The following is a 19,760-nucleotide window of genomic DNA, read 5'->3' as shown; positions in this document are numbered from 1 at the left end:
TAAAGCTATGAAGTCCTGGAAAGCCTGGTCAGACTCTGAGGCACACCAAGCAAAGTCCTATTTGCAAGTCCAAAAATCGCAAAATGCCAATAGTTTGTGTCCAGATTCCCACACCACCAGTCCAAGGGGAATACCTTGTTGATTAACTGGTAAGGGAGATTTGCATACAGCTTTCCGCCGAGTCCCCTGAGCCCAAGGGTACTTGACAAGGCCAGACAACCAGGAACATCATTCATCCTCATCGCCCCACAGTAGGACAAATAGACGTGGTATTCCAACCTTCTAGACATGTTCAGACGGAAATTCATACCAATCAAAGTAACACAGGACCTGTCAACTATGCAAAATGGAATGTGTCACCCAGAGCCAGCCAGCTTGATCTAACAGCGTGGCTCCTGAATACCTAGAATTTGGACACCCACAGCTGCCCCAGGACAACGAAAATCCTAAAAGAGGCTAGAAGACGAGCACTAGGAAGTGCTACAAGGCCAAGTGGATTTTATACAACCACTGGTGCTGGGATCACAAAAAAATAGAGACAAGGCCATAGTATGTTACGGTGCTAACATACCTCACCCACCTACTGGACAGTGGCTTATTCTACGCATTACTAAAGGGTCACCTTGCCGCCATAGTTGCATACACCAGGGAAACAACAGGGGACAGTCTCTTCACACACTCGGTAGTGAAAAGGTTCCTTGAAGGAACAAAGGGAGTGGCACCACCAAAGGCAGCACATTACTCACACAACTGATGATAACCAGTGCACAAGATGGAGCGGAAGTTCTTAAACATAAAGACTGTATTTCTAAACGCGATCATGTCACTCTGCTAAAAGTGCTCACGATCCAGGAACCATACCTTGAAATCCACAAGGGCAAGGTCATCCTAGGAACAAACCTGCAGTTCCTACCAAAGTTGGTATCACAATTCCAAGTCAACCAACGCATCTAACTACCAGTCTTCTTTTAGTATCAGTCACAGGCTGAAAGGGCACTACACACCTTGGGCATGGTGAGAACACTCTTGTACTACCTACAAGAGACCAAAGCAAATCAGAAAAGGAACTAATACTTTGTCTCCTTTGCCAGTGTAATCAAAGGTACGCCTGCAACTAAGGGAATGATGGATTGTGGAAACTATCCAAACATGTGACACACAGGCAGTAAAAACTACCCACATTCCCCAGGGTACATTCAGCCACGAAGAAGGGTGCATTCTTAGCAAACGTTCCTATTGGTGACATCTGCATGGTGGCAACTTGGTCATCCCCACACACCTTCATGAAACATTACTTTGTGGACATCTGGATAAACAAGGAAGCACAGGTGGGACAGAAAGTGGTACGACACCCATGTGCCAACTCATCCACATTTCAACCCATCCTTCCCAAGGAACCAAAAACTGCTACGTAATCAGATGCACAACATGTGAATCCAGAAAAGGATTCATGTTGCTAAACGGAATGGTTACTTACCAGTAGGAGTCGCATGCGACCTACCCAACTCCTCGGAAATAGGGGTAAAAGTAAACAGGCGAGGTGAGCAACACTTCAAACCAAGGAAAGTTCTAGAGACCAGACACCAGGAGAATAAAGAATCTGAAGATAGCGAGCACGCACAGGAACCTCCGGGGTGCTGTTTGATGTCACACAGTGGATGGGCTTACCCCCAAATGGTGATCAATGACGCCCCCACTCAAAAAAACAAAAAGCACAATACTAGACCCATTCACTAGATGCACAGCATGTGAACCCATAAAACTCTTTAGGCAGCAAAACTAACACTACTTATAAGTAACCATTTCTTTATAGTACTGCAGAACAAACGGAAAAACATCCTTTTCAAGAGTAACAACAGATTGAGGTAGGTGCTATCCTTCAATATATCTTCTGTTAGGTGAGAGTATATGGCCTCTGTCAAGCTTGAGATTGTACGAAGAGGGCAAAAGCAAACTACTAAAACTGGCACTGCAGCATTGGTGTGAAACCTTTTCGTTGTGGGTAGAGTCTTAAGCAGCATTATGAGTTGATTATTTACGGAGCTGGGAGAGTTGTGCCAAACCTTGGCGGTCGTGTCACCAACTGACGTATATCTCTGTAATCCACCATACCCTGGCACCCCTCATCATCCACCCCCTGCTGTACCAGCTGTTTCTTTTGATTTTTATGTAATCTACTCTACAACACGTTTTACTCAATTCTATGTGTCACCATAACGAACCATATACTTATGTGCAGACATGTTAGCATGTGCTGCAGTTCTCTCCACCTGCAAACAAAACAGGTGATGGACAGAATGTGGATCAATGCCACACATTCACCCCAGTCCAAAGATCTGGGCCCAAATCCATCGTTTTTTTGCACTCCACACCACCCTGGGTTAGACAATTGCGATATGCAAATCAGCTCTGACCCTGTGCCCCATGGGAACAGTCCAGTCCGAACTACAAAAGCCATGTCCTTCCCAGAACGGAATCAAGCATCCGAGGACCGGATTGGTTTCGAGGTAACACCTCTCATCAGCCCGGCTAGCTTGACTCCAGTGGTGTGGAGTGCCTGGGACCCACGTCTGAGCATCCCCAGCGCACTTATGGCGGCAATTGCAAACAAAACAGGTGATGGACAGAATGTGGATCAATGTCACACATTCACCCCAGTCCAAAGATCTGGGCCCAAATCCATCGTTTTTTTGCACTCCACACCACCCTGGGTTAGACAATGGCGATATGCAAATCAGCTCTGACCCTGTGCCCCATGGGAACAGTCCAGTCCGAACTACAAAAGCCATGGCCTTCCCAGAACGGAATCAAGCATCCGAGGACCGGACCGGTTTCGAGGTAACACCTCATCAGCCCGGCTCGCTTGACTCCAGTGGCTAACCAACTCAAATAACTAGATTATGTTGAGGCACAATTCTAAAGCCTCTATTACGCCTCCAACCCTCCCCGTTAATGACCTAGTGTCTACTTTTGGCGTGTTCTTGCAAGTGTTCCAGTTTCCTGTACACCACTCTGCCACTTCAAAAAAAATAAAAAAATGGTCTCCTAGACACAATCGAAATTTGCCTAGCTTACGTAACGGTAAGTTTCAATTCTATTAAGGACACGGAGGCGAGGATTATGCTATATCTTCCTTCGCTTTATTAACATAAAGAAACCACAGCAGCTCAGGAAAAGATATAATAAGAACACAAGATGCTTTAAACATAAAGCATTGACGTAATGTTCAACAAAAAAATCAACAACAACTCCCAAGAGTCTCTTTGCTTATAATAATAGTCCATAGTCCTTTGTCTCTGTCCATCGTCCCTATATAACCGGACTTCCCATCATCTTCCTCCTCTTTCTTCGCGCAGATCACGCTTAAGCCTCATTGGTCCTGTTTAGCACCGTCGTTGCCTGCCAAAAAAGGAACAGCATCAGCGAGGTGGCCCAGGAAATGCGAAAACAAGGCGAGGAGCATTCAGTGAACAACACAGTACTGACAACGTAAAGGAAAACGCTTTACTTACTGCCATACGGGTGGGTAGAGACACCACTGTAGTCCGGGTGGGATAATCCTCGCCTCCGTGTCCTTAATAGAATTGAAACTTACCGTTACGTAAGCTAGGCAAATTTCGATTCTATATCAGGACCGGAGGCTTCAGATTATGCTAGTTTAAAGCTTACTTACCACCAACTGAGCCAAATCCACCACCGGCTTAAAATAAAACCTCTTGAAGGTGGAATCCGAGGACCAGTCCGCTGCTCGCATAAGGTCCTCCAGACGAGCACCCACCGAGAATGCCTTAGAGGCCATGGCCCCCCTGGCGGAGTGTGCTCCAAAGAGAGAAGTATTGATGCCCGCTTCCTGCATGACCCAACGCACCCACCGAGCAATAGTGGGGGAGGAGACAGCTTTGTGTGGCTTCCGCAGGGCAATCAACAACTGACGCTCGCCCGGAGGGCGCAGATCCGAAGTCAGGTCCTCATATGCTTTGAGGCATTGCACGACACACAACTTAGGAGTGTCAGTAAAGGCTGGATAAGAGATGGAACGCGACGACGTCTTAGTGCGTCGACCCACCGTAAAAGTAACCCCATCCGGGGAAAAAAAGCGTGCAGAAACATCCAGCGCGCGCACGTCCGAGACGCGCCTACAAGAGACCAGACATAACAACATGGCTAATTTCGCCGAGAGCTCCTTAAGAGACAGATAAGAATTCGCTGGCCACGACAGGAACAGATTCAGAACCAAATTGACGTCCCAAAGGACGGAGTACCTGGGTTCCGGCGGCAGTGCGAGGCGAACCGCTCGCAGAAGCCGGCACACAAAAGGGTGTTCCCCTACCGGATGGCCATCGATGTTATCATGGCCCGCAGATATCGCCGACCGGATAGCATTGATCGTCCTATACGCTAAACCCTTGTCGGCCAAATGAGCCAGGAAATTCAGCACGGGAACAAGGCCGGCGACCATGGGATCCAAATCCCTTCGTAAACACCAACGCATCCACTTAAGCCAAGCGGATCTGTAACGCTTCGTCGTACTATCGGCCCATGCTTTGGAGAGCAAGTGCGCAGCCGACCCCGAAAGGCCCGGGAGCGTCCAGCGTCTCCTGAGAGCCTCCACGCCACGAGGCGGAGAGTGTTCTGCATGACGAGAGGGTGAGGTTCCTGATCCGGGCTCGTCAGGAGCAGAGGAAACAGGGGGAGTAGGATTGGAAAATCCCAAGAAAGTTCCAGAAGAACCGGAAACCATACTTGAGACCTCCACAGCGGTGTAACCAACACCAGTTCCGCACCCTGGCGGCGTATTTGAGCCGCCGTTCGCATGATCATGGAGAACGGGGGAAACGCAAACGGCTGTTCCCGACTCCAATCCTGCAAGAACGCGTCCGTGGCCTCCGCCAGAGGGTCCGGCCTCCAGCTGTAGAACCGCGGCAGCTGGAGGTCGAGACGGGACGCGAAGAGGTCCACCGAGAAGGGGCCCCAAAGGGAGTGTAGCCACCGGAAGACTCCCGGATCCAGTTTCCACTGGCTGGCATCCCTGAGATGTCGAGAGTGCCAATCCGCTACCTGATTGCGCTGGCCTGGCAGATACTCCGCCGTCACCGCAATGTGACGAGACAGGCAATAATCCCAGAAGTCCTTCGCTAAGTCCGCCAAGGCGCGGGACCGAGGACCTCCTAGGTGGTTCACATACCGGACCGCCGAAATATTGTCCATCCGCAGCAGGACACAGGCCTTGACCGAATCCTTGGTCCAACAGCGAACAGCGAAGGAGCCCGCTAGGAGCTCCAAACAATTGATATGCAATTGTTGTTCTTCTGACGACCAGGCGCCGCCGGTGGAAAAATCCCTGCACCGGGCGCCCCAGCCCGACCTGCTGGCGTCGGACTCTATGATCAAGTCCGGAGCCGACCCGAAGATCGCTCGCCCATTCCATGCCTCCATGTGAGACAGCCACCATGACATCTCCTCCTTCACTTCGTCCGTGAGGGGGACCCACTGATCGTAACACATCCCACGGCGCAAATGCTGCGCCTTCAGGCGCTGAAGAGCCCTATAGTGCAGCGGGCCTGGGAAAATCGCCTGGATGGAGGACGATAGAAGACCCACCACCTTGGCGACATGGCGCAGTGACGTACGGTCCCTCGCGATCGTCTGCCGAAGCAGGTGACGTATCTTTGCGACCTTCCGACCCGGAAGGCTCAAGACCGCCTGTACCGAGTCCACCACGAAACCTAAAAAGGTGATCTGCTGAGTGGGAACCAAAACCGACTTGGAGCCGTTGATGACGAACCCCAGTCTCTGAAGCAGGCCGACAGCTTGGCGCAGCTGTCCTGCCAGCACCTCTGGGCACTGCCCCATGAGGAGGATGTCGTCTAAGTATACCAGCATACGGACCCCCTGACTTCTGAGAAACTCCACTACCGGGTGGAGGACCTTCGTGAAGCACCATGGGGCCGAAGAAAGACCGAACGGCAGGGCGGTGAATTCGAACACCTTGCCGTCCCACAGGAATTGTAGGAAACGACGATGAGGGGGGTGGATGGGAACGACCAAGTAGGCATCCTTGAGATCCAGTCGCACCATCCAATCCCGAGGGAGGAGCACGTCCCGAAGGAGGTGGATCCCCTCCATCTTGAAGTGACGGTAGACCAACCACCCATTGAACTCCTTGAGATTGATCACAGGCCTCTTGCCCCCATCTGTCTTGTCTACCAAGAAGACGTTGCTGAGGAACCCATGTGGGTGGCGCGTTGATAGACGGATGGCTCCCTTGCGCAGCAAGTCTGAGACCTCCTCGTCTATCAATCGCGCGTCGGAGTCTGAAAAAACCATCGGGCGCGGGGGCCTCGCCTGAGTTGGTCGGTCGTAAAACTCTATATGGAAACCTCTCACAGTTTGCAAAACCCAAGCGTCTGCAGTGAGCAATTCCCACTCCCCGTAAAAGCTTGCCAGCCGCCCCCCAATCGGAACATGATCCAAGCAAAGTACACTTACCGGGGGCATTTCCTTGTCCGGAGTTCTTCTTGAACCCTCTGCCACCATAGCGCTGTCCCCTCGTGGGGTAGAAGTTGGTGTAGTTGGCCGAGGTCTGGTACTGACCTCTTCCGGAGCCTTGTCCACGGTTGTTGGTCTGCTGACCACGGCCGATCGCGCGGCCCCTGCCGCGACCGGCCCCTCCAGAAAAACGCTGGTGGAACACCCTCTTGATGCTGGACTGGGCCTTGTCCAGCGACGTGAACGTATTCACGAACTTTCCCAGCTCGCGGATGAAAGGCTCACCGAAAAGGCCACCCTGGGCCACGGCACCTGCCTCCGACGAGGCCAGGTCCCCCAGCTTCGGATCCAGCTTGATAAGGAGCGAACGCCGCCTCTCCGTGGATAGGGCACAGTTGGCGTTGCCCAAAAAGACGATCACCCTCTGGGCCCAGTTGGAGAGCACCTCCGGTGAAATGGCGGTGCCATTCGCTCGGGCCTCCTCCGCCATATCAAGGATCTTCGTGGCGGGCCCGACCGCATCCAACAGCTTGTCCTGGCAGGCCCGCCAGGACCGGTCGATCCCCTTCCTGGGGTCCTTCATGAATTTCGCCAGGAAGGTGGCCATCTTGGGGTCCAATTCTGGTGTCATAGCCACTTTCCCTTCCAGAGTAGGCCGAGGGCATTCCCCGCGCAGGCAACCCCTCGCCTCCTTCTCCAGGGGCTTGCGCAGCCTGCCCGCGACAAACTTCGCCACCGTCTCCCCCGGGGCCCAGGCCGCGGATCGGGGGTGGACGATCTCGTCCGGGTCCAACATGCCCGACTCGTCACGGGGCATCTCCTTCGCTGAAGGTGTCGGGAGCCAAGAGCGGGTCGACTCCCCATCGTCATCCGTGTCCGGGGAGTCGTAGATCGGGGAGGCGGGTGCCGTAGACACGTCGCCCGAAGTGCCAGGGTCCACCAAGGGCGCCGGAGGCACCGCCGTCGCCTTGGCCAGGAAGGCGTCACGAAGTCGCTCGAAAGCGCCCTTGTCCACGCCTTGGGCCTCCGATGAAGGTCCCTCACCACGGGGTCTCTTCGGAGCGGGTGGCAACCCGCCGGACGTCCCCGGGAGTTCGGGGGACGGAGGCACCTGCGCCGCTGCCAGCTTCGCACACTCCTCCACGATGCGGGCAGAAAGGCGGTCCTCCATGGGCCCTACCACCTCCGTCACGCAACGATAGATGGAGTTGTCCACCGCCTGATAAAACTCATCATCCTGCAGATAGGGGCAGGCCTCCTCATCGTACTCCCCTTCCATCTCGGAACCAAGGGGCAAATGCGGGGCACCCAAGAGGGCGGCAACCGAGAAAGTTCTCGAATGTGGGCAGGCCCAGCGGCTGCGATCACGTTTTTGGGCCAGCTGACGTGGCAGGTGGGCTGCACCAACCCCCAAGCGCGCAGACCCTCCTCGCCGGGACCGGGTCTACGTACCCCTCAAGCGCGCTAGGCCACACACGGAAAGAGGTGCACAGATCTCGCCCGAGGGCGATTCACGCGGTCAGAACCGCTATACAGACCCCAGCGGGCGTCAAAATTGGAAAGTACAGACCCGGATCACCAGGTGTCAGAGGGGTACGCGAGGGTCGGCCCCTGCGCAAGCAGACCCCACGGCGTGGCTCCTCGCACTGCGGAGGCGCGCCGGAGGGTCGGCGAGACGACAGGCCGCCCCCTTGCGGTCTATGTACACACCGCACACAAGTGGAAATAAAGTCGCGTAGGAACGATAGAACGTTCCCGCAACCGGGGACTCTGAAAGGGAATAAACCATGCAAGGAGTCCCCAAAGACCGCACACAAGACAATCAATCACAATAAAAAGAAGTCGAAACAGAAAAGCACTTATCTGGCTGCGGGAGCAGCGAAGAAAGAGGAGGAAGATGATGGGAAGTCCGGTTATATAGGGACGATGGACAGAGACAAAGGACTATGGACTATTATTATAAGCAAAGAGACTCTTGGGAGTTGTTGTTGATTTTTTTGTTGAACATTACGTCAATGCTTTATGTTTAAAGCATCTTGTGTTCTTATTATATCTTTTCCTGAGCTGCTGTGGTTTCTTTATGTTAATAAAGCGAAGGAAGATATAGCATAATCTGAAGCCTCCGGTCCTGACATAGAATCTACGTCACCCCAGCATCTTGAAGTCTCTACAGTGGCATTCTTCCCTCTGTACCCATGTTGCCTTCTCTTGCTGTGACCAATTGTATTATTTTTTATTCCATTTTTATACTTTTTAATGTTTAGTTACAGCTCAAACAAGGCCTCAAGGGTATCCTAGTGCCTCACATTTACCATTTACTTTCACTAATTATACATGCAATAATAATACATACCCAGTAATTTTTTTACAGAAATTAGTACATATAACACAGTGTGAGGTAACCGTTTGAGCTGCATTACTATTACAAGCAATATGATTATAGCCATAAAAGACAGAAATGCAGGTGGGAAGATATACATCGTCAGATGATAAAACAGCTCTTGAGTTTTGAAGGTAAAACTTTAGAAAGGGATAATTGAGGAGACTACAGTTGGCTCAATTGTGGAAAAAAAAGAATATAAGTATCAAACTATTTCTTGAGAAGATGTGATTTCAATTGTGTTTTAAAAAGACTGCAAGTTGGGCAGTATCGGTGATACTGGCAGGGAGTTCCGTATCTTAGGTGCATGCTCAAAGCAGGAATGGCCAGTGGAGGATGTTTTCTTAAAGCGATTCCTTTGTAGACAACAGTTAACTTTGCTTCTCACTGAGCGGGAGCCTGCAGAGTTTCAGAGAAAGGTGTTTAATGTTAGCCCTTTGTAGGTTAAAGAGGCAGTTATATAAGTTAATCTGGCTTCAACTGGAAGCCATTTTCAGAAGGCAACGATCGGTGTGTTAAGGTTACATATGTGTGAGTTTGATACAACAAACGCACAAAAAGTGATGAGGAATACTTGCAAATATCCACTGGCGGTCGCTCTGGGTGGCCGACCTACCCATTGTTTTTCACCCATTGTGCCAGTCTAGAAAGAGACCCATCTTATTCAGAAGCGTACTGACTCTGCTACTCCTGGGAACAGTCCAGCCAGAACTGCCAGGCGAGGCCCCCTAATGAAGGGAACCCAACCAACCCTCGACTGGTTTTGGCTTTGCTAGGCCTCATCAGTGAGGTACAGCTTGGATCCTGTGGCCCGCAAGCAAGGGACCCACTTTTGGGCACACCCCTGACCACTTATAGTAAAAACCTAGTTGGAAAGAGTTACATCAAACACAAAAGGCGAAGGAAGGCATACTTGGCAGTTCAGTGAACAGCAGGGACAGTCCTCTGCCTAAAGTAGCACAATATGCGTAAAATGGTCAGTTGGAAGGCCACCCAGAGCGATTGCCAATGGTTAGGCTATTTGAAAGCATTCTTCCCGTCACTTTTTGTGTGTATGGGCTGGAGACAAACCTGGCATCAGCATTCAAGGCAGCCTTTATTGGAGTAGGATTCTCTTTTTTTGGGTGATCTAGTGAGATCACTGTCCCAGTCACTGTGAAAAAGTACAAGGGATTGCTTAGCATTTTTCACCTCACTTGGATGTAGGAAGGGTTTGCAGATTCTGAGAAGTTTGAGTTGAAAAATATTCCTTTGGAATAGTGTGATTTTCAAAGTTAAGTCTGCTGTCTAGTGGGATTCTTAAGGATTTCCACAAAACCAACAGTTTGAAACCCCGAAGAGTGAATTGCATTTATCAAGTATTCTTTTAGAAGAAAGTTAGATAAGAGAAGCAATTCTATTTTAAGCTAATTTAGTTTCAAGTGTCCACCTTAATGGGTATAGGAGCCACGTGCTCCCAGAGAGGGCATGCCATCCAGGTTAAAAGGCAGACATGGTGTGTATACCAGATTTTTGGGTATAGCGGAGTGGTCACCAAAGGGCTGGCTTTGCTCAGTCGTGTCTAGGCAAGTGGAAATCCTGATGTCCCGTTCTGGGATTCCCTGATGAACACACTGCTTATTCTGCTATATTTCTTGGTTTGAACTGCATTGATTCCCTTGAAACGAGGCCTCTGTTATACATTTCTTCCTTTACGTGTGCCATGCAGTTTCCAGCCCTAAGACTGCAACAACAACTCTCATAAGATCAGGAACCCTTCTTTCTAAAAGCCGCTGGCCTGAAACTTTCAGCAGGATATTTCCAAAAGCAACTGGGGTGTTTGCTCCAATCGGACTTGTACTATTTTGGTCCTGCTCACTCTTGCATGCGCTTTGTGCCCTTCCTCTTCATAAACTGACACCGACCTCGACGCATGCCCGATCCTCCACTGTTTAGTACCTACGTTTCAGTCCCGGTCATGAGCCGTTTTCTGGGTCTGCGAGCTATCCATTTTGGAGTATGTAAATAGTCAGTTAGGGCCTTCGGAATTGGGGTGGGGAAATTAATTGCACAAAAAAGTGAATTTGGCAGTAAAGTTTGGTATGAAAAACTGCCAAAATATTTAGACTGGTCAGGAATTGGGCATATTTTGTTCAGAAAATAGTCTATGTGCAGACTTTATGTGCCTTTCTTAATCGCCAAACCGAATAGTGAGAGATGGAGGCTCCCCACAGGGAGTATGAGTGGGACCCCTTCCTCCATAGTGACACTGCAGACTGGGACGTCACATCTTCAAGTGGTATGGAACATGGAGTATCGAAGTGCCATCCTTCCAACACTAACATTGCAATGTGAAGTGAGATGCCATCCTTCCAGTACAGACAGTGCAAAATAAGGGGATGTACTATCCTTCCAAGATATGTTCTGCAGGGCACAGAGAAGACAATGTGCTTTTTGTGCGCTAAAACAGTGTTGTGTTCATGCAGATCTGTGCCCGGTCTGGTTTATTGAGTTGCATACTGGTCTCCAAGACCCTACTCTACTTTTTTTACTGTTTATTTCCTTTTTTAGGATGCTCGATGACTTTGCACAAGAAATGGATAACACTCAGTCACGTATGGATGGTGTACTCAAGAAGATGGCAAAAGTCTCGCACATGACTAGCGGTAAATGCTGCACCCTGTGGTTTCTATTGCCCTTCTTCCCCCTTCTCCACACACTGCTTTACTTTCCGCTCGTCATTTCCCCAGTTTCTTATATTTTTTCCCCTTTGATTGGTATTGTTTTCCATTTCCTTTTTTATTTTTTCTGTCTGTTACAACTGTTTTTTTTTTCTCTGGCCCTCACGCAATCTTTTCTTCTTGCTAGGCTATTGTTTGATCGTGTTGTTTTACCAATCGCGATTGCTAACTCCCAAGCCTTCAGTTTCATTTTCTAACTATCCCCTCTCTGTTGACTCCGTTTTATCTTGTGAAATACTGACATTTTCTGATGCTTCTCAGCACCGGCCATATGGTAGGCTCTGTGACTGTGCATCCCCAGTCTTCTGGTAGATTGTACAAGCACCGCCCTAGATTTTCGCAATTTAACTAATGTGTCTTTATTACAAGGGAACCATGATGCTCCAAGCTTTGGTATTCCAAAGTACTTCCTAAGAATAAACCTATAAACACAATATATGAGGACAAGGAAAACCATGGAAACTGACTAGGTCGCTCTTCTGCTTGTCTAATGCTACCTTCTACAAAACGACCATCAACAAAGCAACCTAGAGGAGCCAAGCTCTCTTCAAGGCCAGTCAAGCACTGTATCAACCAAGGCTTAAACCCTATAGCCTTTGAATATAGTGACAAATTCAACACATTCACCATTTTGACCTATGAGATCAGAAAAATCAGAACACTCCTGGACAAGTCAAGAAAGACATGCTCACCACCCATTATCCCACATCACTCCATCCCTAAATAGAGAGGCTTTCAATTTAATAAAAAAACTTTATTTCGGTTATTTTGCAAAAAACATAAAACATAAAAGTACATATACAATATAAAATTCTTTCACATCCCCTCACCCACCAATCTAACCATCTAAGCACTCAAGGCCTGCTCCTTTGAAGTCACATCCCGCCATCAACCATCATCAAATCCCTCTGAACATCATCCATGCTTCCCTCAGACAATGAACATTCCCAGACAACCCCAAACAGGACAGATCCTCCTCTGTTGAAAAAAAAGCCAACTTACACAGACAACCATGCCAGCCACCATTCCATTACTCACCTGCCTTTCATCGGAAGGATCATAGGTAACGTTGCTATCCAACTACAGGAATTGATCACCAAGGATGGTGTCCTAGAGATGTACAAATCTGATTAGAACATGATGTAGGAAGAAGACAACTACCATACAAGTAGTCCGTGATGCTCTCTTTTTCAGTGCCAAAAATGATACTTGGCTCCTAATCCTGTTGACCTCTCAACAGTCTTTGATGCATTCGAGGGCCAAGCATTAGCTCAACACCCTGGATGGAAACACACATGGATTTCACTGATGCAGTCCTTTTAGTGGTTCATCTCCAATAGGTTGGATACCCAAAATTCCAGAAATCCTCCACGGTTTCTTCACTTCCCCATCATCTTCTACCCCTAAATTGTAACCTGTGGGACTTTACTCACTGACCTCATCAATCTATAACAATACGCAGACGACAAGCAGTTACACCCAAATATATCACTGGGGTCTGTGAGCACGGAAATCGCATAAACATTTTATAAGTAGCTCCAACTCATACTTACTAAGCGAACTTGGCCTCTTCGGATCGATGAATCTTTGCCACTGTATTAGAACAAGGCACAGCCCAAATACTTCTCTAAAATAAACATAGTCTTTAACCCTTTCGGTGCTCAGAACGGCCCCTGGCAGTCACGCGTCACGGTGGGTGTGTGCTAACGACGGGCAGGGGTCGTCCGAACTCCGCCCACTCTCTATTTTGCCCGCACAGCGTGAAAATTTGGCCAGCGCGCAAGGGGTTAACAGTAGATGGTCAGTCAATAATGAGAGGTTTGGTGAAGTATTACAAGTTTATTTTCTCTTTAAGATATTAGTCTGTATTGTCTTTTTATTTAGATTAGTCAAATAAATCCATTTACAAAAAATATAGAGAAAATGTAGTTCAAACAAGCATACAAAATAACCACGTGTTCCATAAACAAAGTGGCCCTAATCCTAATCTAAAGGATTTAACCTATCCTAGCAAAAACTCATAGAGTTCTTTTTGGAAAAGAGAAAGTAAAATCTTTGGAGCAGAAGCCTGATAACTATAAAAAGGTCGAATTTCCCATAAAGAGTAGTTGTGGAAACTCAGCTGAGTTCCCTAACAACTGCAGTAGAAACCGTTAAAATAGGTGAAAGGAATTAATCACATCAGTAGCTATGAACGGCATCGGATAGAAAGTCTTGTCACAAATCGTAAGGAAAACAAAGAAATCACTGTTAGCAGCAGCTTATGGCAATTCAGGTTAGCATCATAAAGTGCTAAGGGACATGGCATGGTACGGGTGCATACTTCGATCTACCTCACTCAATCAACTAGTGGTTCATCGCTGCAGAACAGTCTCTTGGGGTGATCGCCGCTTCTCAATTGCGGCCCCTAAACTTTGGAACACCCTACCGAACCATATAAAAACAAGCCCCTCATTGCTTCAGTTTAGAAAAAAACTGAAGACCTGGTTATTCAATCAGTAAAACATGCTTTTGGACAATCGGATCAGGGAGAGACATCATTGCAGTTCAGCGCCGAGACGCCCACGGGTAATTGTACGCGCTCTATAAGTGTCATTAATAAATAAATAAATAAATAATAAATAGAATGCCTTAACGCTCTAGCTAGGAACACATACCATATAGAAAGCACAAAACATGTTACAAAAACAGGCGGTTATGTCATCTATAGCCAATGAGGAAGGATCTTCCGATGGTCCGTCGACTTCTCCCTCGATTCTTACTGTAAACGTCCCTGCCTTCATGTAGTTATTTGAATGTGGCTACAGCATATTATAAAAAGATGTATCTAGGAAGGTTCTCATGAGAACCATTGAAAGTCTACTCTGTTAGCTGTTCAGTGTCCCATTGTGTAATAATGGTCTGCTCTATGAAATGAAACATATAACAAGCATTTCTTTCATTATTATACTTGTTCATTATAAGCGTATGGCAGAGGAAACAATCTAAAATATGAAATGAAATGAAAAGAAATGAAATGAAAAGAATATTTATAGAGCGCGGTAGCTACCCTGAGGCGTCCTAGCGCTGCAGACAAACGCACGTGAGGGGACAAGGGGAGCCTGTTCTGGTGTTAAACAGCTGAGTTTTTAGCTTTTTTCTGAAGAACAGTAGGTTGTGTTCTGCGCGCAGGTGAGGGGGGAGGGAGTTCCAGAGTTTGGCCGTGTTGTGAGAGAAGGAACGTCCACCACATCTAGCTTTCTTGATTCTGGGTATTGTGAGGAGATGAGGAGGTAGACCTTAGCTGTCTATTTGGTTGGTAAGGTGTGACAAGGGTGTGATTGATTGTGGGGCCTGATTTCCAAAATGCTCTTTGTGCAATGCACAGGCCCTTGAATATAATTCTGTCTTTGACAGGGAGCCAATGAGATCATATGGTGTGAGCAAGGAAAAAAATACATTGAGCAGGAAACAGCACATTGCACAAAGATGTCAAGTTCTACAGTTCATGGAAAAACATAAGAGGGCCCCTGAATCAGGATAATAGAGAGATCAGGGGAAATACAATGACTAACAACAAGAACAGTCTCCCTAATTGTTAATTTCAAAAGGATAGTATATCCATAAATTCATATGTCCCATAGACAAGTCATTTTCAACATTTATTACATTTTCTAATACATGAAGAACATTAATATAAATACCATGTAGATATCACATATGAAATTATCATAAAAGCCACCATGGTGGACATCGATTGTTATGGAGCCCCATAATCAAGATGCGAAGAACAATGAACAATGTGCAAATACAAAATTCAAAACAATACACAAACAATACACAAACATGAGACAGTAAAATACATACAAAAACAACAAAAAATAATGATGTCATACACAGAATAAATAGCACATGTGATTACAAATACACAAAAAATGTGCTGACGCCGTTTCGAAGGTGAGAGATTTTTTTAGCCAATTCCTTCATCAGGGTGCTGAGAAATCAAGTAGGGTGGTGGCCAACAGCCATCCTGGATACTTGCACGATTCCTCAATGTGCACTAAAGGGGGCTCAATAAAAATACATACTACATATGTTTAATGAATGCGATGTCATCTGGTAACCGAATGATGAAGCTGTAACACGCCACTGAAGATGGAAACCCTCCCCAAGCAACAAAGTTCTCAAAGATGCTAAGCCTCAAGTAAGAAGCAGACCACTTCAATAAGGATCCACGGATAGGAGTACCAATTTTAGAAACCAGCATATAGTTAAATTAATAGGTCATAGTGCAAACTAACCAAGGGGAGAGCTGAAGGCCAATAAACATATGAGAGGGCGTCTGTCCTGGAGTAAGAAACTACTCGTCATGAAAAGGGGAGCTCAATGATGTCTGCTCCTCCTCACAACTGATAGAACCTGGCGGTGATCTGTACTATCCACGTAGAAGAGAATCTATTGTATGTGGATAGTACACATTAGGAATTGGAAATTAACATTAACAAGACAAAAACCATGCGTATTGGGAATAATCCACATGCTGCACTAAAGATCAGGCTGGACAATGTAACCATAGAAGAAGTCTGTGTTTATAAATATTTAGGTTTCAATTTTGATAAAAATTTTAACTTTCGTGCACATCAAGAATATATGGTTAGAAAAAATAATGCTTCAACACAATAATTCTGTTTACTTGCTAAGAAATTAGACGGCCCCTCTTATCAACCACTGCTCTCTGTAATTAAAGCCAAACTGGTTCCATCTCTTACTTACGCAAGCATGGTGAAACGCGGTAAGGAATCCAAAATGTTGGATAGACTACAAGTCTGCAGTCTGAGTCTGCAACAGTTGATGGACAGAATCAAGTCTGGATCTCCAGCGGACCCATGTCCACCTAAAATCTTTCAGGTAGCCCGTCCCTTACTGGAGGAGCGGGTCATCTCCCTCCTAAATAGGTCCTTGGAGACAGGACATTTACCAGCAGAACTCAAAGAAGCGCGTGTGAGACCTTTGCTGAAAAAGCCTGGCGCCGACCCCGCAGTATTAAAAAACTACAGGCCGATCTCTCAATTACCATTCCTCTCTAAAGTACTGGAACAACATGTACTAAAATCCCTGTCCATGTACCTGGAGTCTCACCATCTACTTCATGAACGACAGGCAGGGTTTCGAGCGCATCATAGCACCGAGTTGGTGATGCTCTCGGTGCTGGATGAATTGAGAGGCCTGGCTGACGGTAAAAAAACCGAGCGCCCTGATCTTGTTAGACCTTTCAGCGGCGTTCGATACCGTCAGCCATGCTTTGCTGCTGGAAAGACTGAATGACTTTGGCATCAAAGGCCGGGCCTTCAGATGGTTGCAGTCCTTTTTGTCAGGAAGGAGCCAAAGAATACAACTTGGGGAAGAAACCTCTGAAGTGGGGAATTTAGAATGTGGGGTGCCCCAGGGCTCGGCCCTGTCCCCACTTCTATTTAACATATACCTGCAGCCTCTGATTGCCTCTCTAGCGCGCATGGGCTGCACAGTATTCAACTATGCGGACGACACGCAGCTGTTGCTGAGTGTCGATAACACTAGTGCCGCTCAACTCCAGACTCAGAACATCTTGAGACACACGGTCCAATGGGTGACAGGAAACCTCCTAAAAATCAATCCAGATAAGACTGAGGTATTGGTGATTCCATCCGCCACTTCTCCATGGTGTGACCTCTACTGGCCCGCAGAGTTAGGCCCGGCTCCAAAACCTAGCCTGAATGTGAAGAGTCTAGGGATTAAATTAGACTGCGACCTATCAATGGGTAACCAGATCTCTTCAGTGGTGGGTAGCTGTACCAATATTATTCGACAGCTACGGAAATTAGTACCTGTCATCTCCCAATCCATGTTACGCTCCATTGTCGCAGCCACCGTGCTTTTAAGGATAGACTATGGAAATGCCCTCTACCTTGGTCTGCCAAAAATCCTGACAAACAGGCTGCAGGTTGTGATGAATGATGCTGCTCGCCTCATTTTTAGACTGCCAAGACGAACTAAAGCATCTCCCCTGTTACAGAGCCTCCACTGGCTCCCTATTAAGGAGCGAGTGGAATTCATAAGTTTGTGTATAGCCCACAAAGCCATCTATGGCATGGCGCCTGCATACATTAAAGACCGTGTGGCGGTGTACAGCCCAATGAGAACCCTCAGATCCTCAGACTCTCAATTGTTGGTCTGCCCTCGCTATCAACTTGTCACCAAGGGTGGAAGAGCCTTCTCGGTGCTGGTTCCTCAACTATGGAACACTCTACCTGAGCCACTGCGCAGGGAAGAGAACCTCCTACGCTTTAGAAAGGGGTTAAAAACGCTGCTATTTAGGAGGTCCTTGAGTGCCAACTAGGCTATTGGTTGCCTATCTGTGTTGCTAAAGTTGTTGTTTGTACCATCGATTTCCGAGCGCTTAGAGGCCTGCAGGTGATTGGGCGCGTTACAAATCAAAAATAACAATAACAATACAGACGGGTCTTTGGTCTGCCTTGTAATGCCTCTCCAGCACAAATTCGTTTGGAATTTGGACTGACACAACAAACCAAAGCAGGAAGATATCACTTCATCAAGTCAATGCATAAATTATGCAACAATCAGTCTACTCCATTAATTAGTGCTCTATGGGAATCCGTGAACAACGATGTGAACTCAAGTTATAACAAATACTTGTCATCATCTTTACATCTAACCAATACGGGTGACTTATGGAACTTGAATCTATTGCATACCACGTTTTGCCAAACCATGAATAAAACTGCAAAAAATACATTCGCTAGTTGAGGACAAAAGCAAATTCTCGCAGAGATCACATGCGTAGCTGACAATACAAACCTATGTCGCATTGCAACCGGCGGCTTAGTTACACCTAAAATATCCGGTGTATCTTAGGAAAAAACTATTGGCCATGCATTTAGGTGAACTGCGGTCCCTCTCAGACAAACCTGCGTGGAGATAGAGAGGATCTAAAACGTGCAGGCTATGTGATGCTCCGAAGTAGGATTTCGTGCATCTGGTCACCATATGTCCTAAACTGAATAATGCACGCCGCACATTCTTAAAGCATTTATTTAATGAGAGAGGGATACGTACGTACAGAACAGCCATTATGAGAAGTCTGGCCTCTACAAATCCTCAGCTAAACTGCAAACTTCTGAAATTTTTACAAATTCATGATAAAGCAGTTAAGCAGAATTGTAAGCTGCATACCATAAATAAAAGCACCCCTCGTATTTAAGAGTGGAATCGACACTCTATATAAAAGAAATGTCCTTATGCAGGTCCATTAAGTTATAAAGGGAGTTGTTCCCATCGGCTATAGTATGCCTTAACGTACCGTACGCCAGGTTCCGCGAGAACCTGGCGATCGGTACGTTAAGGCATACTATAGCCCAGGGGTACTCATAGTCATACCAGTGTTTGAATCATACCAGTGTTTGAATTGTTTTTTTAAAAAAGAGTGTCTGCAAACTAAGTTACAGCAGCGCGACTCCTAGACTCTGCTGCTCTGTGGGGGCCGGCCGGGGGATTCCTGCCATAGTTGGAGTGGAGCTGCAGGGGCAGAGGTGAACAACACAGCCTCATTTACATGCTAATGGTCTTTTAAAGACCTGTTAATGCGCTCGGTGCATCTGTGTGTGTGTGCGCTCCGAAGCTGTCTCAGCCCGGGCTGACACAGAGGCAGGGTGAGAAAAGAGGGAGAGGGAAAGAAAAGGAGACTAAGTGAGGAAGGGAAAGGTTGAACGGGTGAGGAATTAAGAGAGGGAAGGAGGGAAAGAGAGGGTGGAAGCAGGGTTCAAGTCAAGGTTCCACGCGGGTGGACAGCGTCCCCACACTTATTTTACCGGGAGCTCGATAACTGGAGCACATGGAGCAGCACATTCACTATTTGGCCTCTCTGGGGTGAGATTGGAGCTCATTCAGAATGCTGCTCACGCACTGGCTTCTCTGATGCAATCGCATCTAAGGGGCGAGCAAGAGGAGGCAATGAATCTGAAGGTGCAAGCCACCTTTCGTGACATCACTTCTTGTTGTGACGTCAGCGTCCCCCCACTTCTTTTTTTAGGACTTGTGCCCTGGGTGGAAGGGAAAGGGAGGGTAAGGGGGGGGGGGAGGGAGTGACAGAGAGGGAGTGAGGGAGGGGAATGGAGATCTGGTGAGGGAGTGAGAGT

At 47.6% G+C, this 19,760-nt stretch overlaps 1 protein-coding gene across 1 annotated transcript in view; it reads left to right on the top strand.

The window, feature by feature from the left end:
* STX10 (syntaxin 10) overlaps positions 1-19,760 on the top strand; it is a 112,619-nt gene that overhangs the window by 85,444 nt on the left and 7,415 nt on the right. Inside the window, exon 7 of the mRNA XM_086961907.1 lies at positions 11,420-11,514. Within this exon, the coding sequence (XP_086818033.1) occupies positions 11,420-11,514 (95 nt within the window). The remainder of the gene's footprint in view (positions 1-11,419; positions 11,515-19,760) is intronic.

Source organism: Lissotriton vulgaris, chromosome 1_1 (genome assembly GCF_964263255.1).
Source record: "Lissotriton vulgaris chromosome 1_1, aLisVul1.2, whole genome shotgun sequence".
In the NCBI taxonomy this organism is placed as follows: Eukaryota; Metazoa; Chordata; class Amphibia; order Caudata; family Salamandridae; genus Lissotriton; species Lissotriton vulgaris.
Note: the sequence above shows the minus strand (reverse complement) of the source record. Positions and strands in the feature narration are given on the sequence as shown.